Here is a 21,713-nt window from a genome sequence, read left to right as displayed (position 1 = left end):
CCTGCGGGATTCCGTGCCTGCCTTTGCCTTCTGGAGGAGGTTCCCGGTGATCATATTTCAGGGAGACATGGGGTTTGATTCTCAGCCCCCCTCCCCTCTATGACAACTTAGCTTCTGTTTCTCACACCCAGGATCAGAGGTGCTCACTATGTGCCAAGCTCAGTGTTAATCGATCCCATATTTTACAATTGTCTTGGCCACAGTCAATAGACTGTGACCCTATCCTGTAATAGACGTGACCCTATTTCCTTTCTCGTCCCTAAATGGGACTTGTTCTTGTTGGACTAACTGAATGAGAGCAGTCTCAGGAACAGTTTTCTTTGAAGAGTTTTTTCCAGAGCGTGGCTCCTGAGACAGAGCTGGAGACCGAAGTCATCTGGGGTGCCCTCGGTGAGAGGGTCTGTCTGTGCAGTTCAGGCCTCAGAGCTGTTTATAAAGCAGGCTGGGCCTAAGTCATCCGGGGAACTGGCCGATCCAGTGCACCTGTCTCCCTCGCCTGTGTGTTCTGCAGGCAAAGTCCAGGCCTGCGTAGCTGGTTAGACACGGGAAAGTGAGTGGTCAGGCCAGGATCCCAGCAGGCACCCTGTGCCACCCCACAGGGCTCCGGCCCCGTGCGTCTGACACCTGCCCCAGGTGTGCATTCCCAGCGGTGTCTGTTTCCTGATTCCGCCCTTGGCCCCGAATTCGTGGAGCCGAACTCCTGCTTTCTTCCCAGTCACTTCTGGTATTTGAACTGAAACCATGTCTGACCACAGGCCCGGCTTCCTACGCCCCACCCTTCTGCTCTGAGCGGCACCTGCCCCGGGCGAAGGCCACCCCGCCCTGGGCTCTAGGACCCGGCACAGGCTCCTCCCCGACTCCCCTCCGCCGTCTCCCACTTTTTCCAGCAGCACAGACGCAAATGGGACTCGGTGGCTCCCGCCCAGAGGACGTCACTGACCTCCTGCCCCTTCCTCTGCTCTGCCTGGCGGTCCCGCTCCTCGGAAAAGCTCACAGCCACTGGTTCCGCTTTCTCTTTTCCCACGGTGGGGATGGGACCTGCCACTTGTGGAAATCACACTCGTTGAGGCCGCCCATCACCATGCCCAGTGCAAATTCTCGGCCAGCATCTTCCTCGGCCGCCGTTGGGCAGGTGACGCTGCCTCGCGACGCCTCCCCCGACTCTGTGCTGAAGCCGCCCTGGGTCCTCCCTGGCCGCACCACGGCCTCTGTGCCTTTGCAGAGCTCTGAGGTTGGGGTTCCAGGGCTCAGGCCTTGGCCTCCTCCCTCTGTCTGTGCCTTTCAGTCCTGTCTAATGGAGGCAAGCAGTCCCAGACATCTAGCTCTAGCCCTAGCTTGAACTCCAGGCTCAAATATCCACGTGTTTTATGTTTCAACAAACGGCCAGATTGTTTTCCAAGGGTCTGTGCCACCTCCCATCCCCACCCGCCGCACGTGGGCGTTCTGGCCCCTCTGTGACCCTCATCGACGCCGCTTTTGTACGTCGGGGGCACGTCAGCCCTTCCGGTAACCAGACAGCGGCCCCCGTGTGGCTCCAAGTGTCAGTCAGCTCCCTGGCGGCCGCCTGGGGGGCACCTGCGCACTACCTGTGTATCTTCAGTGCTGACAGGTCTGTTCTGATCTTTCCCCAGTTTTCACTGGACATTTTGTTTTCTTTTGTGTTTTGAGAGCTCTGTGTTACTTCTGGATACAAGTCCTTTATCAGACACGTGCTTTGAAAATATTTTCTCCCAGTCTGCTGTGGCATGTCTTTCTATTCTCTTAAGAGTGTCTTTCAAAGAACAGACTTTTTGTATTTTGATAAAGTCCAATTTATCCATTTTGTTTTGTTTTGGATCGTGCTTTTGTTGCCATATTGAAGAAATCTCTGCCTAAGCCAAGGGCGCGAAGACTTTCTCCTCTAGTCCCTTCCAGGGACTTCATGGTTTTAGGTTTTACGTTCAGGTCAATGATCCACTCTGGGTTAATTTTTGTATGTGGTGGAAGATACGGATCAAAATTCATTTATCCAGAATGAGAAGTGTTTGTTGCTTGCCAAGGTGTGTGTGAGTGAGAGCATATGTTTGTGTTTCAGTTTGTGTGTGTGTGTGTAGGTGTGGGTATGAGTGGGTGTGAGTATGTGTATGGGTGTGAGTGCGTGTGTGCGCGTACATGTATGGGTGTGAGTGCGTGTGTGCGCGTACATGTATGGGTGTGAGTGCGTGTGTGCGCGTACATGTAGGGGTGTGAGTGCGTGTGCGCGTACATGTAGGGGGGTGAGTGCGTGTGTGCGTGTACATGTATGGGGGTGAGTGCGTGTGTGCGCGTGCATGTATGGGGGTGAGTGCGTGTGTGCGCGTGCATGTATGGGTGTGAGTGCGTGTGTGTGCGTGCATGTATGGGTGTGAGTGCGTGTGTGTGTACATGTATGGGTTTGAGAGTGTGCTTGTGTGTGAGATTGCATGTGTGTGAGCGTGAGTTCATGTGTGGTTTTGTGTGCACGTGTGAGTGCATGTGTGAGTGTGTGGGGGGTTTGTGTGCATGTGTGTGACTGTGTGTGTGTCTGTGTGTGGGTTTGTGTGTGTGACTGCGTGTGTGTGTGTGTGTGGGTTTGTGTGTGTGTGTGACTGCATGTGTGTGTGTGAGCGCATGTGGGTTTGTGTGCATGTGTGTGACTGTGTCAGTGTGTGTGTGACTGCGTCTGTGAGTGTGTGTGGGTTTGTGTGTGTGTGACTGCGTGTGTGTGTGTGTGGGTTTGTGTGCATGTGTGTGACTGCGTGTGTGTGTGGGTTTGTGTGTGTGTGACTGTGTGTGTGTCTGTGTGTGTGTGTGGGTGTGTGTGTGTGTGAGCGCATGTGGGTTTGTGTGCATGTGTGTGACTGTGTGTGTGTGTCAGTGTGTGTGTGGGTTTGTGTGTGTGTGTGTCAGTGTGTGTGTGGGTTTGTGTGTGTGTGACTGTGTGTGTGTGTGGGTTTGTGTGCGTGTGTGTGACTGCGTGTGTGTGTGTGTGGGTTTGTGTGCGTGTGTGTGACTGCGTGTGTGTGCGCTTGTGTATTTCCCCATTTGCCAAAGCAGTATCCTTTCTTCACCTTACTCCTTTATCTATTTTGATTTATTTTTCTCTTTGTCTAGCTTCACACCAGCATTGCCCTGCCCATGGCTGTGGTTCTAAAATAAGTGTTAACTTGAGGTGGTGTGAATCCTCCCACCTGGTTCTTTTTCAAGATTGCTTTGGCTCTCCAAGGTCCTTTGCATTCCCACGTGAATTTCAGAATCAGCTGCTCAGGTTCTACCCTGAAGCGCACTGGGGTGCTGAGGCGACGGTGTGGGGTCTCCGCGTGTGCAGGGGAGCGTGTCTTAGCCTCACTGAGGAGCCCCCGCTGCTCACCTCCCATCCTCCTGTCTGCTCTTTTTGCCATGGGCCAGCCTGTGTGCTGAAGTGAGTGGCTGGGAGTTTGGTCACACACCTCTCTGTGTGGTCTGCTCCGGTGGCCCCTGCTTTGGAGCCCACCCCATCCACCCCTGCCACAAGCTGGTGCCATGTGGCCCTGCCTGCCTCCTGCCCCGCCCTGGTTCCCCGCCTGCCTCCTGCCCTGCCTTTGTTCCCCGCCCCTCCTCTGGCTGCTCCAGCTCTGGGCTCAGGTGTCTTCCTTTTTGTGGGACAAGCCCAACTTTTCCCACCTCCATCCCTCTCTGTGCCCACATGCCACCTCCACACCCTTTTCCCACCTCCATCCCTCTCTGTGCCCACATGCCACCTCCTCACCACTCCTGGGGGACAGAGCTCAACTGCACGTCCAGACGCAGATCACGCCTCAGGCTGGCCCTTTCGCTCGCTGAGTGGAGGCTGCGTCTGTGACGTTTTATTCTCAGAGACGCCGGGATGCTCACCTGAGTCTCTGCCCCCAGCCAAGGGAGGCCCTGAGCCTGTTTAGGGACAGCAGGAAATAATGGCAGAGGCCCAGGACCCCCCTCCTATCCCCCTTGCCCGACTCGGTGGTGACCCACTCAGCAATGCCGGGAGCAGCCACCGCTGTGCTGGCAGAGCCGCCTTGCAGGAGGGGAGGTCCCGGCCCCACGTTCGAGAGCAGAAGACAAAACATCTCCTGTGGCTGCTGTAACAAGGGCCACAAGCAGGTGGCTTCCAACAGTGTGGATGCACCGTCTCCCGTTCTGGAGGCCAGACCCCAAGATCACAGTGTGGGCAGGGCTGTGCCCCTCCTTCTGGAGGCCAGACCCCAAGATCACGGTGTGGGCAGGGCTGTGCCCCCTCCTTCTGGAGGCCAGACCCCAAGATCACGGTGTGGGCAGGGCTGTGCCCCTCCTTCTGGAGGCCAGACCCCAAGATCACGGTGTGGGCAGGGCTGTGCCCCCTCCTTCTGGAGGCCAGACCCCAAGATCACGGTGTGGGCAGGGCTGTGCCCCCTCCTTCTGGAGGCCAGACCCCAAGATCACGTTGTGGGCAGGGCTGTGCCCCCTCCAGAGGATCCTTCCTGCCTCTCCCAGCTTCTGGGGCTCCAGGCATCCCTGGGCTTGTGGCCGTGCCATTTGAGTCTCAGCCTCTGCCTCCACGTGGCCTCCTGCCTGGGCTTCCATGTTGCGTTTCCTCTGCCCTCTCTTTAAGGACACTGTTGGATTTAGGACTCACCCTAAATCCAGGATGACCTCTTCGTCAGTGGGTGGCTGGGTCAGGTTCTTGACTTTGCAGCACAAAATAATTTGAGAGCAAGTCCAAAGCACGAGTAGGCAAAGAAGTTTGTCACAAAGCGAAAGTGCTCCTCAGAGGGAGAAGCAGCCCCTGGTGCCTTGAGGGGAGTCCTTTCGTGGGAGCTGTGCGTGTGTGTTCATGAAATACAGTGAGGCTGGGTATATAAAGGCAGATGGGCCTGCGGTTAGCTCTGTGTGTGCGTGTTCATGAAATACGGTGAGCTCACGTGTGTAAAGGCAGACAGGCCTGCGGTTGGCTGTGCGTGTGTGTTCATTAAATACAGTGAGGTTGGTTATGAAAGGCAGATAGGCCTGTGGTTGGCTGTGTGTGCGCATCCATGAAATACGGTGAGGTCAGGTGTGTAAAGGCAGACAGACCTGCGGTTGGCTGTACATGTGTGTTCATGAAATATGGTGAGGTCAGCCATGTAAAGGCAGACAGGCCTGCAGTTGGTGCACATGCCCAGTACCTAAGTGCTCCAACACACACTGCCTGTATCATTACATATGGAATCCTCACTGGGGGTGTATCTCTTACTATTAAAATGACAGAAAGGTCCCTGTAAGCTGAACTTGGAGCCTAACTGTGCGTGCAGCTTCCTGGAGATGCCCCTGGCCCCTCCAAGGCAGGAGTGTGTAGCTAAGAGCTTCGTGGGCTTTGGGTGCTGACTGGCTGGAGATTGGGGAAGCTACATCAGGAAGAAGGTACCTTCATTCTCTTTCCCGGGCCCCTACTGGGCAGGGGGGCTTCACACAGGGAACAAGGACGTCAGTGTGGCCTCCCCACCCTACCGATCCTGCCTCAAGGTCATCTCAGGATCCCTAGTTTAACTACATCTGCAAAGATCCTACTTGCAATCAGTCACATGAGGACAGGCCCTTCCGAGATTAAACCCGGGCCAGAACACGCGTTTCCGAGGTCGGAGACAGAGGCCCACATCCTGCTGACACTATGTCCTGGGTCGTGGGAGGAGGACACCGTTCAGTCCACCACGGAAGAAAAGGCTTCCTCAGGGAGGACCGGCCCAGCCATCCTTTGTTCCCCGTGGCCTCTCCCTCATCCCCAGCAGGCGCGCAGGAGGACAAGGCTGGGGGCCGAACTTCAGGGTGAGCGACTTGCCTTCCTCATTGATGGGCATTTTGGATTTGTTGGAAAATCTTTGCGCTCCTTTATCTTTTCCTTGGGGCTGGGTTGAGCCTTGCAGAAAAGTGAGATTTGGAAAAGTCATCCTGGTCTTCATTGTCTTCCATTTGCCAGCCGGTGGGTGACAGGGGGTTAAATAAAAACACTTCAACTCCACGCGTGTGGAAATGACCCGGCAGGATCTCCCTCGCACGACCTGCCAGGCGGACGCGGTTGGGATCCTCATTGTGCCAGAGAACTGAGGCTCCCAACGGCTGTCGGTCTCACCTGTGGGCGCCCGGGCTCGAACCTGGATCAGACGCTGGCGCTGCTCCCCGTCAGGAACATCTGCTGACAGCTGGTCCACCATCCACAGGCCCCACTTCTAGGAGCCCCACCTGCCAGGCGCTGAGCCCAGCATGATGCAATGGAGCATAAGCCAATCAGAGCGCCCTATTTCCTCTGGCCACAGTGATTGGTTCAGGGAAGGGCACGTCACCCAGTCAGAGCCCGGAGACACACGGATGCTTTTCCTGCGTGTCCTGGGAAGACAGGCGGGTTTGCTGCCCTGGACTCAAACCCCTGGAAGGTCTGGACCTGCAAGGACACAGCCTCTGGCCACACGGACAGGCCTTCCTGAGATTAAACTCAAGCCAGAAGGCTGGAGCCAAGAAAGGCAGACAGAGGCCCGTGTCCCACTGATGAGCTTTGACCCCCGGTCAGGCTGGCCCAAAACCAAATACACCTGGACTTTTCCTACGGATGAGCCACCAACCCCCTTTCTGCTTAGGCCAGCCCGGCTCGGCTTCTCCGTGTTCCTGCTGAGCGGACAGCAGAGGGTGCATCTGGAAGGTTCTGTTGCCCTCATCGCTCCTGGGCACCTCACACGCTCCCCAGCATGGCCAGCGTCCCGGGGGCCTCTGCGTCCATCCCTCAAACCTGCGGCCATGAGCTTGCAGGGAAGCCTTCTGTTCCACGCAGGCAGCTTGTTTATAAAGCGAGTGGCCGCTGAGATCCATCAATAAAAGGCCGTCGATATCCTGGGGCAAGGAGTGGGTACCGGACACGGATTCTAAATCAAATGAGAGGTCATTGAGAATGAGTGCCGTAGGTGACAGGGATTCTCTGCCCCCACCCGCCCTCGATCTAAAGTCTGAAAAGGCTGGAGGCCCTGGGAATGCTCACGCCATAAATCCCTTGTCCTTGCTGCTTGCCAGTTCTTCAGCACAGGTGCATGTGGCCCCGCAGCCAGGCCTGAGACGCCTCCTGACCTAGTGATGGAAGGAGAAAGAAGGGGTGGAGTCCACCACTGTCTCCAAGGCCAGCGGCTTCCTCCACTGCTCCGAGGAGGCATCGGGGACAGGCATGAGTACTTCACAGGCCCAGCCGGTGCCTGTGGGGCCCCTTGAGTCTTCATTTGTCCCCTCATTACACAGATGTTTATAAAGTACCTGCTGTGTGCCGGGCACAGCCTGGGTTCTTGGTATAGAGCTGTCAACGGGACAGAAAAGGAGCTTGCTGTCCGGGGCTCACGTTCTGGTCATGGGGGGAGATAGACCTGCAGGAACAAACAGGTACAGGGCGTGTGCTTGGGGACGGTGAGAGGGGCCGCCCCGTGGGACAGGGCTGGTCCCAGGCTTTCTGAGCAGCCCTGCCCCTCTCCCGCTGGGCTCTGGGAGTGCCTCTGCCCCCACAACCCCAAAACATCTCCCCTCCAACCTGCAGCCGCTCCCGCAGTCTGTCCTAAGATCTATTTCCTTTCTCAGGATTTTTTGTTTTACACATTTTGCAAGTTCATGAAAATTGTGCGATCCAAGCTTTTTCCTCTACAGACTAATGGAGTGAAGTCTTCTTGTCAGAATGCATTTTTCTGAGTGATGAAATCTCCCTCGCTGAGCACCACAGTCCAGATAAATGTGACGGTGACGCACAGCCCTCGTCCCTTTGAAATTCTCACCAGAGGCTCGGAACCAGCTGCTAGCCAGGGCGGGAAGTGGCTGCCCATGAGGGTGGCTGGCTCCTTGGCTGTGCCTGGCTCCTCAGCTGTGTCCAGCAGCGCCGTCCCCAACGTGCTCCTGAAGCTGACAGCTGGGGTTGGAATCCCAGCACCTGCACTCATGGCCCAGGGGGAGGCTCCTGTCTGTAGAATGGGGACATTCATCTCCTGAGGTTGCTGTGAGGACGGTGGGCACAGGGGCTGTGTGTGTGCTGGGTGCTGTGTTACTGTTACTAGTTTCTTTCTAGAACAGCTCTGACCCCTGTACACCCTTGACGTCTGGTTGTAGGACCAAAGCCTTGTCCAGTAGCCCTCGAAGGGTGCCCCTGGCTCCCAGGGTCCTGTGCGCCCCACCCTGACCACACCCCAAACCATGTCTCCTGCAGGTGCAGACACATGAGCTATGCCCAGGACCTGCCCCAGGTCTCCGTGGTCTTCATCTTTGTCAACGAGGCGCTGTCGGTCATCCTGCGCTCCGTGCACAGCGTGGTCAACCACACGCCCTCCCAGCTCCTCAAGGAGGTCATCCTGGTGGACGACAACAGTGACAATGGTGAGTGGGCGTGGCCTCGGCATAGTGCTCACGGGGGGCTGCCTGTAGCTGGGTTGAGCTGGGGTTGGGTGGAGCCTTCCGGGACGGAGCGACAGAGGACCGCACCCCGTCTGTCCACGGGGCTCTAAAGCTACGGGGGTCCCTCCTGCCTTCCAGCCTCTGTCATAACTCGTACATGCTGTCCCCACTGTGTGGCTGCCTGTGCCTCTCTCTGCCTCCGTCACACAGCCTCTCCCCTTGTGTCTGCATCCTCTCCTCTTCTCATGAGGACCCACACTAGACTCAGAGCTCACCCCAAATCCAGGAGGATCTCATCTCAAGATCCTCAACCGGATACATCTACAAAGTCCCTGCTTCCAGACAAGCTCCCCTCTCAGGCTCCGGGTAGAGATGAAGTTGGGGTCAGCCACCCCACCCTCCACAGAGGCCAGCATGAGCTCTCCTGGGTGCCACCTCCCGCCTCTCATGCCCACAGAGGCACCAGAGCTTGGCTGGACGGAGCTGGCGGCTGGAGCCCAAGCCCTGTGGTTCCTCAGTGCCACCCTCCTCAGCCTCAGGTGCCCTGAGGGCAGCACTGCTCACACCCTCTGGCACACAGGCTTGAAACGCCAAACAAGGATCTGGCACTGCCCCAGGCCTGTCCCCCATCTGCCCTTCCCAGGTGCAGAGCAGAGAGCCCACAGCCGTGACATTCCCTCCGGAAATGGAGGGAAACACAGGCAGGCCCTTCCCGACCCCTTGTGGAGGCAGAGGCTGCACCGTGGGGCTGCGGGGCAAGCTCTGGCCCCAGCCCGGCAGCACCGTCTACACTGGGGTCTGTGTGCGGAGGACTGAATGGTGTGGCCACCCTCCTGAGCCCTATCTCGCTGCAGAGGGTGGTGTGTGGGGAGGACCGTCCAGTCCAGCTTGGCTACCTGTGTCTTGCCCTTGGCCACAGGGAGCTCCATCAGGACACCCTGCCTCCAGCATGGAGAGACCACGTTTGTGTGTCCACCCATCCATCTGTGGACTTGGTTTTTTCACGGCTGACTGCTCAGTCCTGTGTCTCCCGTCTCCTCAGCACGGGCTGCTGTCTGGTCTGGTGTGTTTCCTTGTTTGCTGTGTCTCCCACGGGAATGTCAGCGCTGTGAGGCTGGGGTCTCATCTCTGTGACCTCCCACGCTGAACCGCGTGCAGCTCAGTGGGTCCTAAGAGAACGTTTACGAGGCACCCATCCCACACGGGGCACGCAGCGTTTCCGGCCTTGGGTCTTGGTGGCCCTGCGCCTGCCGGCACCTGCTAGCGTGCTGACATCTTGTCTCTCCTCAGTGGAGCTCAAGTTCAATCTGGACCAGTATGTCAACAAGCGGTACCCGGGCCTCGTGAAGATCGTCCGCAATAGCCGGCGGGAAGGACTGATCCGCGCCCGGCTGCAGGGCTGGAAGGCGGCCACTGCCCCAGTTGTCGGCTTCTTCGATGCCCACGTCGAGTTCAACACGGGCTGGTAAGGGCCGGAACAGGCTGGACAGCCAGTGTCAATGGGTCCCCCTCCACCATCCCCCTCCTCAGCCGCTGTGCTGCTGCAGCCTGGCTGCTGGGCTGGCCCCGGGGCTGGGGTACCCGCCGTAGCCTTCAGGAGCTGGGGCTGAGAGCCACCACCGAGTCCACCTGTTCGGTTACCTCTGCGGCCTCTCCGTGTCCAGCTCCCGAATGCAGAACCACTGGAGGGCAGGCCCAGCACGCACCCAAGCACATGGTTCTTAGAAGCTCTGAGGCACGTGTGTGAGGCTTGGTCTGTGCCCACCTTGCCCCGGGAGAACGTGACCCGTGCTGACCGCAGCAGTCTCGGGTACTGTGTGTCCCCCGTGGGGCGGGAACCTCAGATCAGGTGGGGCGGGGCTGAGGTGTACACGTCCGGCCTCTCAGGCCCTGCTCAGTCGCTGGAGGTGGCCACAGGTGCCCTGGAGGCCTGAGCCGAGTGCGAGGGGCATGGGAAGTGAGCGCGGGCTTCACCCGTGAAGGTCCTGGGCTGAGGGTCACCTTGTGTATGGGGTCCTGGGGCCACCAGCACAAAGCACCGCTGCTGGGAGGCTCAGGGCAGCAGGACTTCACCTCAAGGTGTGGGCAGGGCCAAGTTTCCCCCAGAGGCTCCAGGCAAGGATCCCTCCCACCTCTCTCAGCTCCTGGAGGCTGCAGCCCCCACTCCAAGCCCTCCCTGTGTCTGTCTCCCCATCCCTGCCTTGTGCAAGGACTCTTGTCATTAGAGTTGGGGCAGCCCAGGATGCCCCCATCCAAACGCCAAAGCCAGCCCCACAGAGGGCACCTGTGGGGTCCATAGTGTACAGCGGTGTGTGCCCGGCACCCAGGCCAGGCCCCGCCCACAATGCACAGGGCTGTGTGCCCAGCACCGGGCCAGGCCCTGCCCCACCATGCACAGGGGTGTGTGCCCAGCACCGGGCCAGGCCCCGCCCCACCATGCACAGGGCTGTGTGCCCCGCATCGGGCCAGGCCCCACCCCACCACGCACAGGGCTGTGTGCCCCGCATCGGGCCAGGCCCCGCCCCCACCATGCACAGGGCTGTGTGCCCCGCCCCCGGGCCAGGCCCTGCCCCTCTCCACCCAACCACAGGGAAGACCCGGGAGGCCATTTTCCCCACTTCCTGGAGAAACCAAAACTGAAGATTTTATATCAACTCTCCTGACTCATTTTTCTAAACTCTAAACTCAGGGAAATGCCAGCTGTGGTTGCCGCAGGGGACTTTGGTGGGAAGCGGCAGCTGACGATCAATCTCAGGGTTACACGGAGGCCGGGGACTGTCACTGTTGGCTGGGACACCCCTCTGCGTGTGACCCGGGCCTCCTGCTGGGTCCCCGGGGAACCTGGCGTTTTGGGGCTTCTGAAAACCGGTGGTTTCTGTAACAGCATCAGGGGGTTTGAGCGGGGACTTGGCACCTCTCAGGCTTCTCGCCTCACACTCGGCTTTCCTGGGACATCTCAGCCCCCAGCCGGCGCTGTTCTGATGAGACGCTGCCTCCTCTGCCCTGTGCCCTCCCTGCCCCTTCCTCGCTCCTCCGCCGGGTGCTCCCCTTTCCCTCAATGTTCATCAGCTTCTGATGTGTTGTGCATGAATCGCGTTCCACTGCCTGCCCCCCTCAGGGTCACCCCACATGGTCGCACAGGTTGTGCACTGCACAACTACACCCGCAGCCTTTCAGTCCCTCTGACGCCGCGTAAGCTCCCCGAGGCCTGAGGGCATGTGGGGGAGCCTTGTGTCTGTCACGTCAAAATGCAATTTTTTTTTTTTGAGACAGGGTTTCGCTCTGTCGCCCAGGCTGCAGTGCAGTGCTGCGATCTCAGCTCACTGCAAGCTCCGCCTCCCGGGTTCACGCCATTCTCCTGCCTCAGCCTCCTGAGTAGCTGGGACCACAGGCGCCCGCCACTGTGCCTGGCTAATTTTTTTTTTTTTTTTTTTTTTTTAGTAGAGACAGGGTTTCACTGTGTTAGCCAGGATGGTTTTGACCTCCTGACCTTGTGATCCACCCACCTCGTCCTCCCAAAGTGCTGGGATTACAGGTGTGAGCCACCGCCCCCGGCCAAAATGCAATTTTAAACCAGTGCAACTTTAATTTTCACAACTGAAAACCCAGTTATCCTTCTGTAAATAGCAACCCCTCCCATAACTGTCTCCACAAAGGATTCTGCCTTATTAGCAGACCTGGCATTTCCAGGGAGCTTTTCATCTTTGAAGCACTTTGCTAACAGTAATTAATTAATCCTCCTCACAAAGCTGAAAGGCAGGTAAATACCAGGCCTCACGCTCAGAAGGATGGGAAGGAGGGGTGAGGACAGCCACGTGGTCTCACAGGCAGGGTCAGGGCCTCGCCCCTCCCCATACCGGCCCTGCCTGAGCCGACCCAAATCTGCCCTCAGGCCGTCCTGCCCCTCACTGCGGCCTCTGGGCTCTGTGTCAGCTGGTGGCTAGGTGGCTGTAGCCCCGTGGGACTCCAGCATGGATGGCGGGCCTCTGCAGCCGTCTCACCTTTCGGTAGACCATGGTGTCTGACCTGCTTCCCAGGACCCCTGCCTGGGATGGGGAATCGCAGACTGAGCTGATGCCCACGGAGGCGGCTTCTGCTCACCTTCCTCTCTGCCCTCCTCGCCCCCCACCATACTATCGCTCTGTCCGGCCTCCTGGCCAGCCCTGCAGGCCCGTCAGGCACACGCTGGGGCTTCGGTGCAACTGCTGTTCCCTCCGAGACTCCCTCCCCGCCTCCTTCCAGTCACTACCCAGGGCAGCCCTACTTAAAACTGTGAGCCCCTTCTACCACATCCATGACTGCTTATACTTCATCCTCTGTCCCGTCCTGGAGCAGGGCCACTGCACACTCGTGCAGGTTCCACACTGCACAGCGGTGCCTGGTGGCTTTTCCATCCCACACTGTGCGAGCTCCCCATGACACGGATTGTTTTTATTCCTTAGTTCATGATTGTGTTCCAATTTGTGGGAACAGGGCATGGCACATAGTAGATCCTCAATTAATTCTTGCAAATGAATGCAGCTCCCACAGGAACAAGAAAGGAGAGGAAGGACTCTGGGCTGGGCAGAGAGGAAGACTGAGCTGGAGAGCCTGTGATAGACATAGCTGACCTGTTGTGGACCCCTGGGCAGCCTTTCAGAGACGCTGCAGCTGGGCCAGCGTGGCCAGTGCCAGCGTCCCCCAGGGGCCAGCAGCATTCGAGGGGCTGCCCCAGCAGGGGTGAGGCCTTGGTCAGGGTGGGTCTGCTGCTGAGAGGGGCCCTGGGGCTTCCAAGTGGGTCCAGCTCAGCAGGGGGTGGCAGGGTTGGATGCAGACCAGGTGGGGCCTGGCCTCCCCTCCCTGTGGGCGAGTGGACCCTCCTCGGGGAGTGCGGTGGGCTGGGGCCGCCCCCACTCATGGATGTGCCTCCACAGGGCAGAGCCCGCACTGTCTCGGATCCGAGAGGACCGGCGTCGCATCGTGCTGCCAGCCATAGACAACATCAAGTACAGCACGTTTGAGGTGCAGCAGTACGCCAACGCTGCCCACGGCTACAACTGGGGCCTCTGGTGCATGTACATCATCCCCCCGCAGGACTGGCTGGACCGCGGCGACGAGTCGGCACCCATCAGGTGAGCTGCCCCAGCAGGGGTCGAGGGCAGCCCTGCCCGGGCAGGCGCAGAGCAAGGCAGGTGGGGGATGGGGGCGGGGGACGGGGGCTGAGGACGGGGGCTGGGGACGGGGGCTGGGGACGGGGGCTGAGGACAAGGGCTGGGGACGGGGACTGGGGACGGGGGCTGAGGACGGGGGCTGGGGACGGGGACTGGGGACGGGGGCTGGGGACGGGGACAGGGGACGGGGGCTGGGGACGGGGGCTGGGGACGGGGGAGGGGGACGGGGGCTGGGGACGGGGACTGGGGACGGGGGTGGGGGATGGGGACTGGGGACGGGGGCTGGGGACGGGGGCGGGGGACGGGGGCTGGGGACGGGGGCTGGGGACGGGGGCGGGGGATGGGGGCGGGGGACAGGGGCTGGGGACGTCCCCTACCAAGCACAGCCTGGTGCAGGGCCCTCGCAGAGACCATGGTGAGGGTTGGGCCAGGTGCTGGGGCCCCTGGCCTTTGCCATAAAAACTTGGCACACAGAGCTTGTCTGTATCACAGAGATGCAGGTACAGCCCTCGGGGCTCACTGGAGCCGGGACTAAGGCTTGAAGGTTATTTTTCTTCATTCAAAATGCACTTGATAATCCCCAATCAGCAGGAAAAGGATTGTGTTGTGTAAGGATTGCCTTGTATCAGGATTGCCTTGTGTTTGACATTTTAAAAATGAGTGAAATTCAGAGAACCCAATGGGAGGCACCTCCCACAGTTTTTGGCAGGCTCTGGATGCCCTGAGCTGCAGCAGGAGCAGGCTCACTGGCCCCATCGAGTCTTCAGGGCATGGCTGCACACTGCTCCTCATAGCTACCACCTGGACAGCTGCTGAAACCCCCCGTTCCAATCCTCAGCTAAAGGACAGGCAGCGACGTGAACGGACACTACCCAGGAGAAGACTGGCCTGTGCCAGAAAGCTCATGAAAGGTGTTCCCCACGGTCCAGGGAGAGGCAAATTCAACCCGCAGTGAGATGGGGCTCTGTGCCCACTGGGGTGGCTGAAAGGTGCAGGCTGACAATACCAAGTGTTGACAAGGACACGGCACAGACGCAACTCTTGGACGTGGCTGGCAGGACTGTGAATCAGCGCAGATGCTTTGCAAGACCAGCAGCTCCTTCTGAAGGCCCAAAACCCTCTCCAGTGTTGCCCTCCAGTGTCCCCCTCCAGTGTCCCCCTCCAGTGTCCCTCCCTCCAGTGTCCCCCCTCCAGTGTCCCCCTCCAGTGTCCCCCCTCCAGTGTCCCCCTCCAGTCCCCCCTCCAGTATCCCTCTCCAGTGTCCCCCTCCAGTGTCCCTCCCTCCAGTGTCCCCCTCCAGTGTCCCCCTCCAGTGTCCCCCTCCAGTGTCCCCCCTCCAGTGTCCCCCCTCCAGTGTACCCCCTCCAGTGTTCCTCCCTCCAGTGTCCCCCTCCAGTGTCCCCCTCCAATGTCCCCCTCCAGTGTCCCCCCTCCAGCATTCCTCCCTCCAGTGTCCCCCCTCCAGTGTCCCCCCTCCAGTGTCCCCCCTCCAGTGTTCCCCCCTCCAGTGTTCCTCCCTCCAGTTTCCCCCTCCAGTGTTCCTCCCTCCAGTGTCCCCCTCCAGTATCCCCCTCCAGTGTCCCCCCTCCAGTGTCCCCCCTCCAGTGTTCCTCCCTCCAGTGTCCCTCCTCCAGTGTCCCCCTCCAATGTCCCCCTCCAGTGTCCCCCCTCCAGTGTTCCTCCCTCCAGTGCCCCCCTCTAGTGTCCCCCCTCCAGTGTCCCCCCTCCAGTGTCCCCCCTCCAGTGTTCCTCCCTCCAGTGTCCCCCTCCAGTGTTCCTCCCTCCAGTGTCCCCCTCCAGTATCCCCCTCCAGTGTCCCCCCTCCAGTGTCCCCCCTCCAGTGTTCCTCCCTCCAGTGTCCCTCCTCCAGTGTCCCCCTCCAGTATCCCCCTCCAGTATCCCCCTCCAGTGTCCCCCTCTAGTGTCCCCTCTAGTGTCCCCCCTCCAGTGTCCCCCTCCAATGTTCCCCTCCAGTGTCCTCCCTCCAGTGTCCCCCCTCCAGTGTTCCTCCCTCCAGTGTCCCCCTCCAGTGTTCCTCCCTCCAGTGTCCCCCTCCAGTATCCCCCTCCAGTATCCCCCTCCAGTGTCCCCCTCCAGTGTCCCTCCCTCCAGTGTCCCCCTGCAGTGTCCCCCCTCCAGTGTCCCCCCTCCAGTGTTCCTCCCTCCAGTGTCCCCCTCCAGTGTCCCCCTCCAGTGTCCCCCTCCAGTGTTCCTCCCTCCAGTGTCCCCCTCCAGTGTTCCTCCCTCCAGTATCCCCCTCCAGTATCCCCCTCCAGTATCCCCCTCCAGTGTCCCCCTCTAGTGTCCCCTCCAGTGTCCCCCCTCCAGTGTCCCCCTCCAATGTTCCCCTCCAGTGTCCTCCCTCCAGTGTCCCCCCTCCAGTATCCCCCCTCCAGTGTCCCTCCCTCCAGTATCCCCCCTCCAGTGTCCCTCCCTCCAGTGTCCCCCTCCAGTGTTCCCCTCCAGTGTCCCCCCTCGTGTCCCCCCTTCAGTGTCTCCCTCCAGTGTCCCTCTCCAGTGTTCCCCCTCCAGTGTCCCCCACTCCAGTGTCCCACCTATCCCACTCCCAGGTATTTTTCTCAAAATAAATGAGACATATGTACATGCAAAGGCTTCCACACAAAGGTTCACAGTGGTGTTACTCACAGTAACCTCCTGTGCGTCAGCAGGTGAATGGTGGAGCAGGGCAGACTCCACTCGCATCACAGAATACTCAGAAACAGGGAGGAGTGGACCCTTCCACACCTAACAACATGGTGAGATGCAGAGGCTTGTGCTGAGCCTAGGAGCCACACATGGAAGAGAGTTTCTGCGTGATTCCTGCACACAGAATTCCACGGAAGGCAAAACTCATCCTGGGGCAGAGGCCGAGGCTCGGGGCTCACAGGGATGGGCCTGGGACAGTTCCAGGCCAGCAGTGTCCTCTCCTGGACAAGGACAGGATCTCCATCAGTCAGAATGGACCAAAATGCAAATATCACATGGATGCATTTCATTTTATATAAATTTCACCCCCCAAAGTTGATTATAAAGAATAAATGAAATACTAAGGCAGGTGTGGTGGTTCATGCCTGTAATCCCGACACTTGGGAGGCTGAGGTGGGTGGATTGCCTGAGCTCAGGGTTTCGCCCTCCCTCATGGGGACAGAAACAGCAGACAGCCGCAACGAGATGAGGCCACCTTGGAAGTTCCAGGACAGCTTCCATACTGGACGCCCAGCGTGACGATCGCAAAAGTGCACTCGGGTCCACGTGGTGGTGTCGCGGCCGCGCCCCTGCTTCCATGCTCAGCGTGCAGGCGTGCAGCCCGCTGGATTTGTACGTTTTAGGGAGACATAGGAATCAGTCCACACGTGTCAGGGGCGCACTGGTTCAGTCCAAAAGGCAGGACGACCGGAAGTGGGGAATTCCAGGTCATGGGTGGATTCAAAGATTTTCTGACTGGCAATTGGTTGTTATCTAAAGACCTGGCATCGGTAGAAAGGAGTGTCTGGTTAAGATAAGGGGTTGTGCAGTCCAAGGTTTTATGATGCAGATGAAACCTCCAGGTATCGGGCTTCAGAAGGAGCTTCAGAAGGAAGAGATTGTAAATGTTTCTTATCAGACTTAAAAAGGGGTCAGACTTCTGGTTAATCTCATCTGGGTCAGAAAAGACCTCCAAAGGAAAAGGAAGTCTCTACAGAATGTGGAGTCCCCCACAAGAGACCGCATTGCAGGTCATTTCAAAATACATCAAAGAAGTATATTTTGGGGTAAAATACTTAATTTCTTTCAGGGCCTGTTAACTGCCATTTTGGATGTGTTTTATCTCTACAAAGAGTCTGGTCAGACTTAGTATCTCTGTTTTAGTGTTCCTGAATTCCAAAGGGAGGAGAGTCTGAGGGGGCGTGTCCAAACCCCCTTCCCATCAGGACCTGAGCTGGTTTTCCTGGGTTACTTTGGGGTGCCTTTTGTTGAGAAGGGGCTCCATTCAATTGGTTGGGGGTCTTAGAATTTTATTCTTGGTTGACAGAACCAATACTTAATCATTTTCACATGAAATCTTATTTTACGTGAAAATGATTTCTACTCTTTGAAAATTGGAAGATTCTAGGCCCCAATTCTTACTCAGTCTTGATGAGCTGAAGCTGAGTTGCAGCTGCTCCCTGGGACAGAGCAGAGCCACAGTCACCACCAGTCCCAACAGCCACGCCCAGCAAGCCTGTCTGTCCTGTGTTGTTTATCGTTTGCTGATGCCGCTGCTCCACTTGGGGGAATATTTCTCTAGAGTTGGGTCCTCACGGAGAGAGGGAGGATAGCGATAGACCGAGAGGATTGACTCTTTCAAGAAAAAGAAGATGGAGTCTTTGATTCCATCATGTTCAACACGTGAAACTAGTCCTCTTCTCTCCTGTACTTTACCTGCCTGACCTTCATGTAAGTGAGTTCGTCAAAACTCACCCTGGAGGACCAGAGTCTGGGCAAGAGCCCCGTCAGAAATGAGCTCCCCACTCACTGGAGGGTCACAGAGTCACGTGCTGGAGCCCTGTCAGAATCACTCCCCTCACACAGGGGACCAGAGTAACAGACAACAGCCCCGTCAGAATCACTCCCCTCGCACAGAGGACCAGAGTAACAGACAACAGCCCTGTCAGAATCGCTCCCCTCACACAGGGGACCGGAGTAACAGACAACAGCCCCGTCAGAATCACTCCCCTCGCACAGGGGACCGGAGTAACAGACAACAGCCCCGTCAGAATCACTCCCCTCGCACAGGGGACCAGAGTAACAGACAACAGCCCCGTCAGAATCACTCCCCTCGCACAGGGGACCGGAGTAACAGACAACAGCCCCGTCAGAATCACTCCCCTCGCACAGGGGACCGGAGTAACAGACAACAGCCCCGTCAGAATCACTCCCCTCGCACAGGGGACCGGAGTAACAGACAACAGCCCCGTCAGAATCACTCCCCTCGCACAGGGGACCGGAGTAACAGACAACAGCCCTGTCAGAATCGCTCCCCTCGCACAGGGGACCGGAGTAACAGACAACAGCCCTGTCAGAATCACTCCTCTCGTGCTGGAGGATCAGGAGTAACAGACAACAGCCCCGTCAGAATCGCTCCCCTCGCACAGGGGACCAGAGTAACAGACAACAGCCCCGTCAGAATCACTCCCCTCGTGCTGGAGGATCGGGAGTAACAGGTGAGAGAAAAAAATAAGGACACAATGCCAATCATCGCTGAAACCGAGAACACATTCTCCTCATCTTTCTCCTTTTGCATACGCTTGAAAATTTCCATAAATGAAAGTAAATATGCACATTAAAAGCAACGGAGGGGCCGGGTGCTGTGGCTCACACCTGTATTTCCAGCACTTTGGGAGGCCGAGGCGGGTGGATCACCTGAGGTCAGGAGTTCCCAGCCTGGCAAAACCTCGTCTCCACTAAAAATACAAAAATTAGCAGGGCGTGGTATCAGGCACCTGTAATCCCAGCTACTCGGGAGGCTGAGGCAGGAGAATTGCTTGAACAGAGGAGGCGGAGGTTGCAGTGAGCTGAGATCGTGCATTTGCACTGCAGCCTGGGCCACAAGAGCAAAATTCAGTCTTTTTTTTTTTTTTAAAAAAAAAAAAAAAGGCAGTGGAGGGCATTTTATCTTTTTTTTTGAGATGGAGTCTTGCTCTGTCACCCAGGCTGGAGCACAGTGGCATGATCTTGGCTCACTGCAAGCTCCACCTCCCGGGTTCACACCATTCTCCTGCCTCAGCCTCCTGCGTAGCTGGGACTACAGGCGCCCACCACCGCGCCCAGCTCATTTGTTGTATTTTTAATAGAGATGGGGTTTCACCGTGTTAGCCAGGATGGTCTCGATCTCCTGACCTTGTGATCTGCCTGCCTCGGCCTCCCAAAGTGCTGGGATTACAGGTGTGAGCCGCCGCGCCCGGCCTCGGTGGAGAGCATTTTCAAGGATGTACAGCAGGGGTCAGGGAATCATGGCCTACAGTCCTGTATTTATAAATAAAGCTTTATTGACACATGGCCATGTTTTCATTTGCATATCACTGCAGAGTGGAGTGGCTGCCACCCAGGCTTCTGGCCACAGAGCCAAGACATTTACATGCTCGCCCCGGGCAGAGGAAGGGGGCCCTGCTCCAGGACGGCGTTTCCGTGATCTCTCTGGGGAATGGACCTTCAGGTGCAGGAATAGCCACCTCACTTTTTAAGTACGAACAGTCTTTCACTTTTCCCATTGTGGATGCAAACTCTTTCTAAAACGTGGCACGTGCTTCTCTGCCTTCTTAGACACAGATTTTAAATAACATTAAATGTCAGTGTTGGTGGCCGCAGGACAGGAGGGCCTTCCGTCACAGCGGGGATGCAGCTTCGGGAGGCGCCCATGTGCCTGAGACTCTGCCCTTCCTGCGTTCACAGCCGCCTGTGGCTCATCCTCGGAGGCCTCTTTGCTCCCCTGCAGAGTTGAAGCACCTGAGCCGGTCAATGGGACAGTCCTGGGCAGGAGTGTGGCCTCGCTGCCTGGGCCTGTGGAGATGGCTGCCCTGCTGGCCTCCACCCTGTTCTATTCCTCTTCCCGCTCCCCTGCTCCTTTCTCCCGGGACAAACGCTGGGGACCATCCTCATCCCGGAGGATTCCTGGGATCCCAGTTAAGACCTGGCACCTCCAACACGTGAGCAAGGCGGGAGAACGCGGGAAGGACTGGCAGCCTGGCAGGTGGGGGTGGCCGGGGGGGCTGGCCCGGGGAGCTGGCCCTCATCGGGGCTGCTGGTTCAGGTGTGACTTCAGAGGACACCTGGGGACACGTGTTCCAGGAGGAGGGGCCCCAGGCTGTAGGTGCCCAGAGGCTGCTGATATGCCACCAGCCCCTCCAGGATCAAGGGCTGTGCTGACATCAGGCCTGCCCAGCGGAGAACCACTCAGAAATTCCCTCCAAAGCTCTGGAACCCCAAGCACTGCCTCCATTTCCCAGGGCCCTCCAGCTCGCAGAGCCCTGCCTGCCGGGGGCTGGGCCTGCAGGCAGGAGACCCCTGATTTTCTCCTTCATCCGAGGAACAAAGAAGAGTGTGCTCTCCCTGAGACCTCTCCGGCTCAGAAGAGGACCTGGGAGGGTGGTGTGGGCCCAGAGGCCCCAGCAGGGTCCTGCAGCGCTAGAGGAGTCCCCTCTGAGAGCTGGGCTTGCACGGCCCTGCGGTCCAAGGATTTAAGGAGTCAGCGACCCCAACCCCATTGACAAGCCACACAGAAACGAAAGCAGCCACACCCCTCCCCAGAAAGCGGATGCTGGGAGCCCGCAAGACGCAGAGCACCCGGCCTGTTTCACAGCTTCCTGCCCCATAGCCTGCACCGTGAACTGGACGTGCCTTCCTGCGCTTTCCATCCTTCATGCACCCCAGTTTTAATTTTAACTTTTCGTTTCAGTGCCTCTGATTGAAGATGGCAAGTATTGACTGAAACCAAAGTTAAAATTGTATTGACTGAAATTCATAAAACCAAATGAGTGTGAAAGAAATGTAAATAAGCTCTCAGGTGACGTTTCCATGCGTTTGTGGCTCGCACATCTGCACATACATGTACCGCATGCTGGTCACCATGTGGGTCTTGCACAGCGAGGTTTCGGTGTGCGTTATTCTCCACGTGTTCTGAACTCCGTGTGGAAGGACGTAGCTCCGGTGCCCTTGTCTCAGCTTCTCCGTGGATTGTGTCTTACACATGCTCTGCTGTTTACATCCCTATCCCAGGTTCATGGACACTTGGCTCACTAGGCCTCCCTGTGCACGTGTGCAGACGACAGGCCCACTGCGGGCCTCCGGGGACGTGGGTCCCGACTCCACCCACACGGGCAGCACCCACTGCCTCCTTGCCATCTTACGTAGGCATGAGCTGAGCCTTTGTTGTTGTTGTTAGAGACGGAATCCCTCTCTGTCGCCCAGGCTGGAGTGCAGTGGTGTGATTTTGGCTCACTGCAACCTCCGCCTCCCAGGTCCAAGTGATTTTCCTGCCTCAGCCTCCCAAGTAGCTGGGATTACAGGTGTGTGCCACCACGCGCAGCTGATTTTTTGTATTTTCAGTAGAGATGGGGTTTCATCACATTGGCCAGTCTGATCTTGAACTCCTGACCTCAGGTGATCCGCCTGCCTCGGCCTCCCAAAGTGCTGGGATTACAGGCATGAGCCACGGCGCCCAGCCACGAG

The 21,713-nt window shown here is 58.0% G+C and overlaps 1 protein-coding gene across 2 annotated transcripts in view; it reads left to right on the top strand.

Moving 5' to 3' along the window:
* GALNT9 (polypeptide N-acetylgalactosaminyltransferase 9) overlaps positions 1-21,713 on the top strand; it is a 121,359-nt gene that overhangs the window by 49,025 nt on the left and 50,621 nt on the right. For both annotated transcript variants that reach the window (XR_499572.3, XM_008005283.3), the window contains exons 3-5: positions 8,192-8,358; positions 9,667-9,841; positions 13,290-13,487. Coding sequence is in view for 1 of the 2 variants with exons in the window: in XM_008005283.3 (XP_008003474.2) it covers positions 8,192-8,358; positions 9,667-9,841; positions 13,290-13,487 (540 nt within the window). In the remaining variant the exon portion in view is untranslated. The remainder of the gene's footprint in view (positions 1-8,191; positions 8,359-9,666; positions 9,842-13,289; positions 13,488-21,713) is intronic.

This window comes from Chlorocebus sabaeus, chromosome 11, assembly GCF_047675955.1.
Source record: "Chlorocebus sabaeus isolate Y175 chromosome 11, mChlSab1.0.hap1, whole genome shotgun sequence".
In the NCBI taxonomy this organism is placed as follows: Eukaryota; Metazoa; Chordata; class Mammalia; order Primates; family Cercopithecidae; genus Chlorocebus; species Chlorocebus sabaeus.
This window is presented reverse-complemented; position numbering and strand designations above follow the sequence as displayed.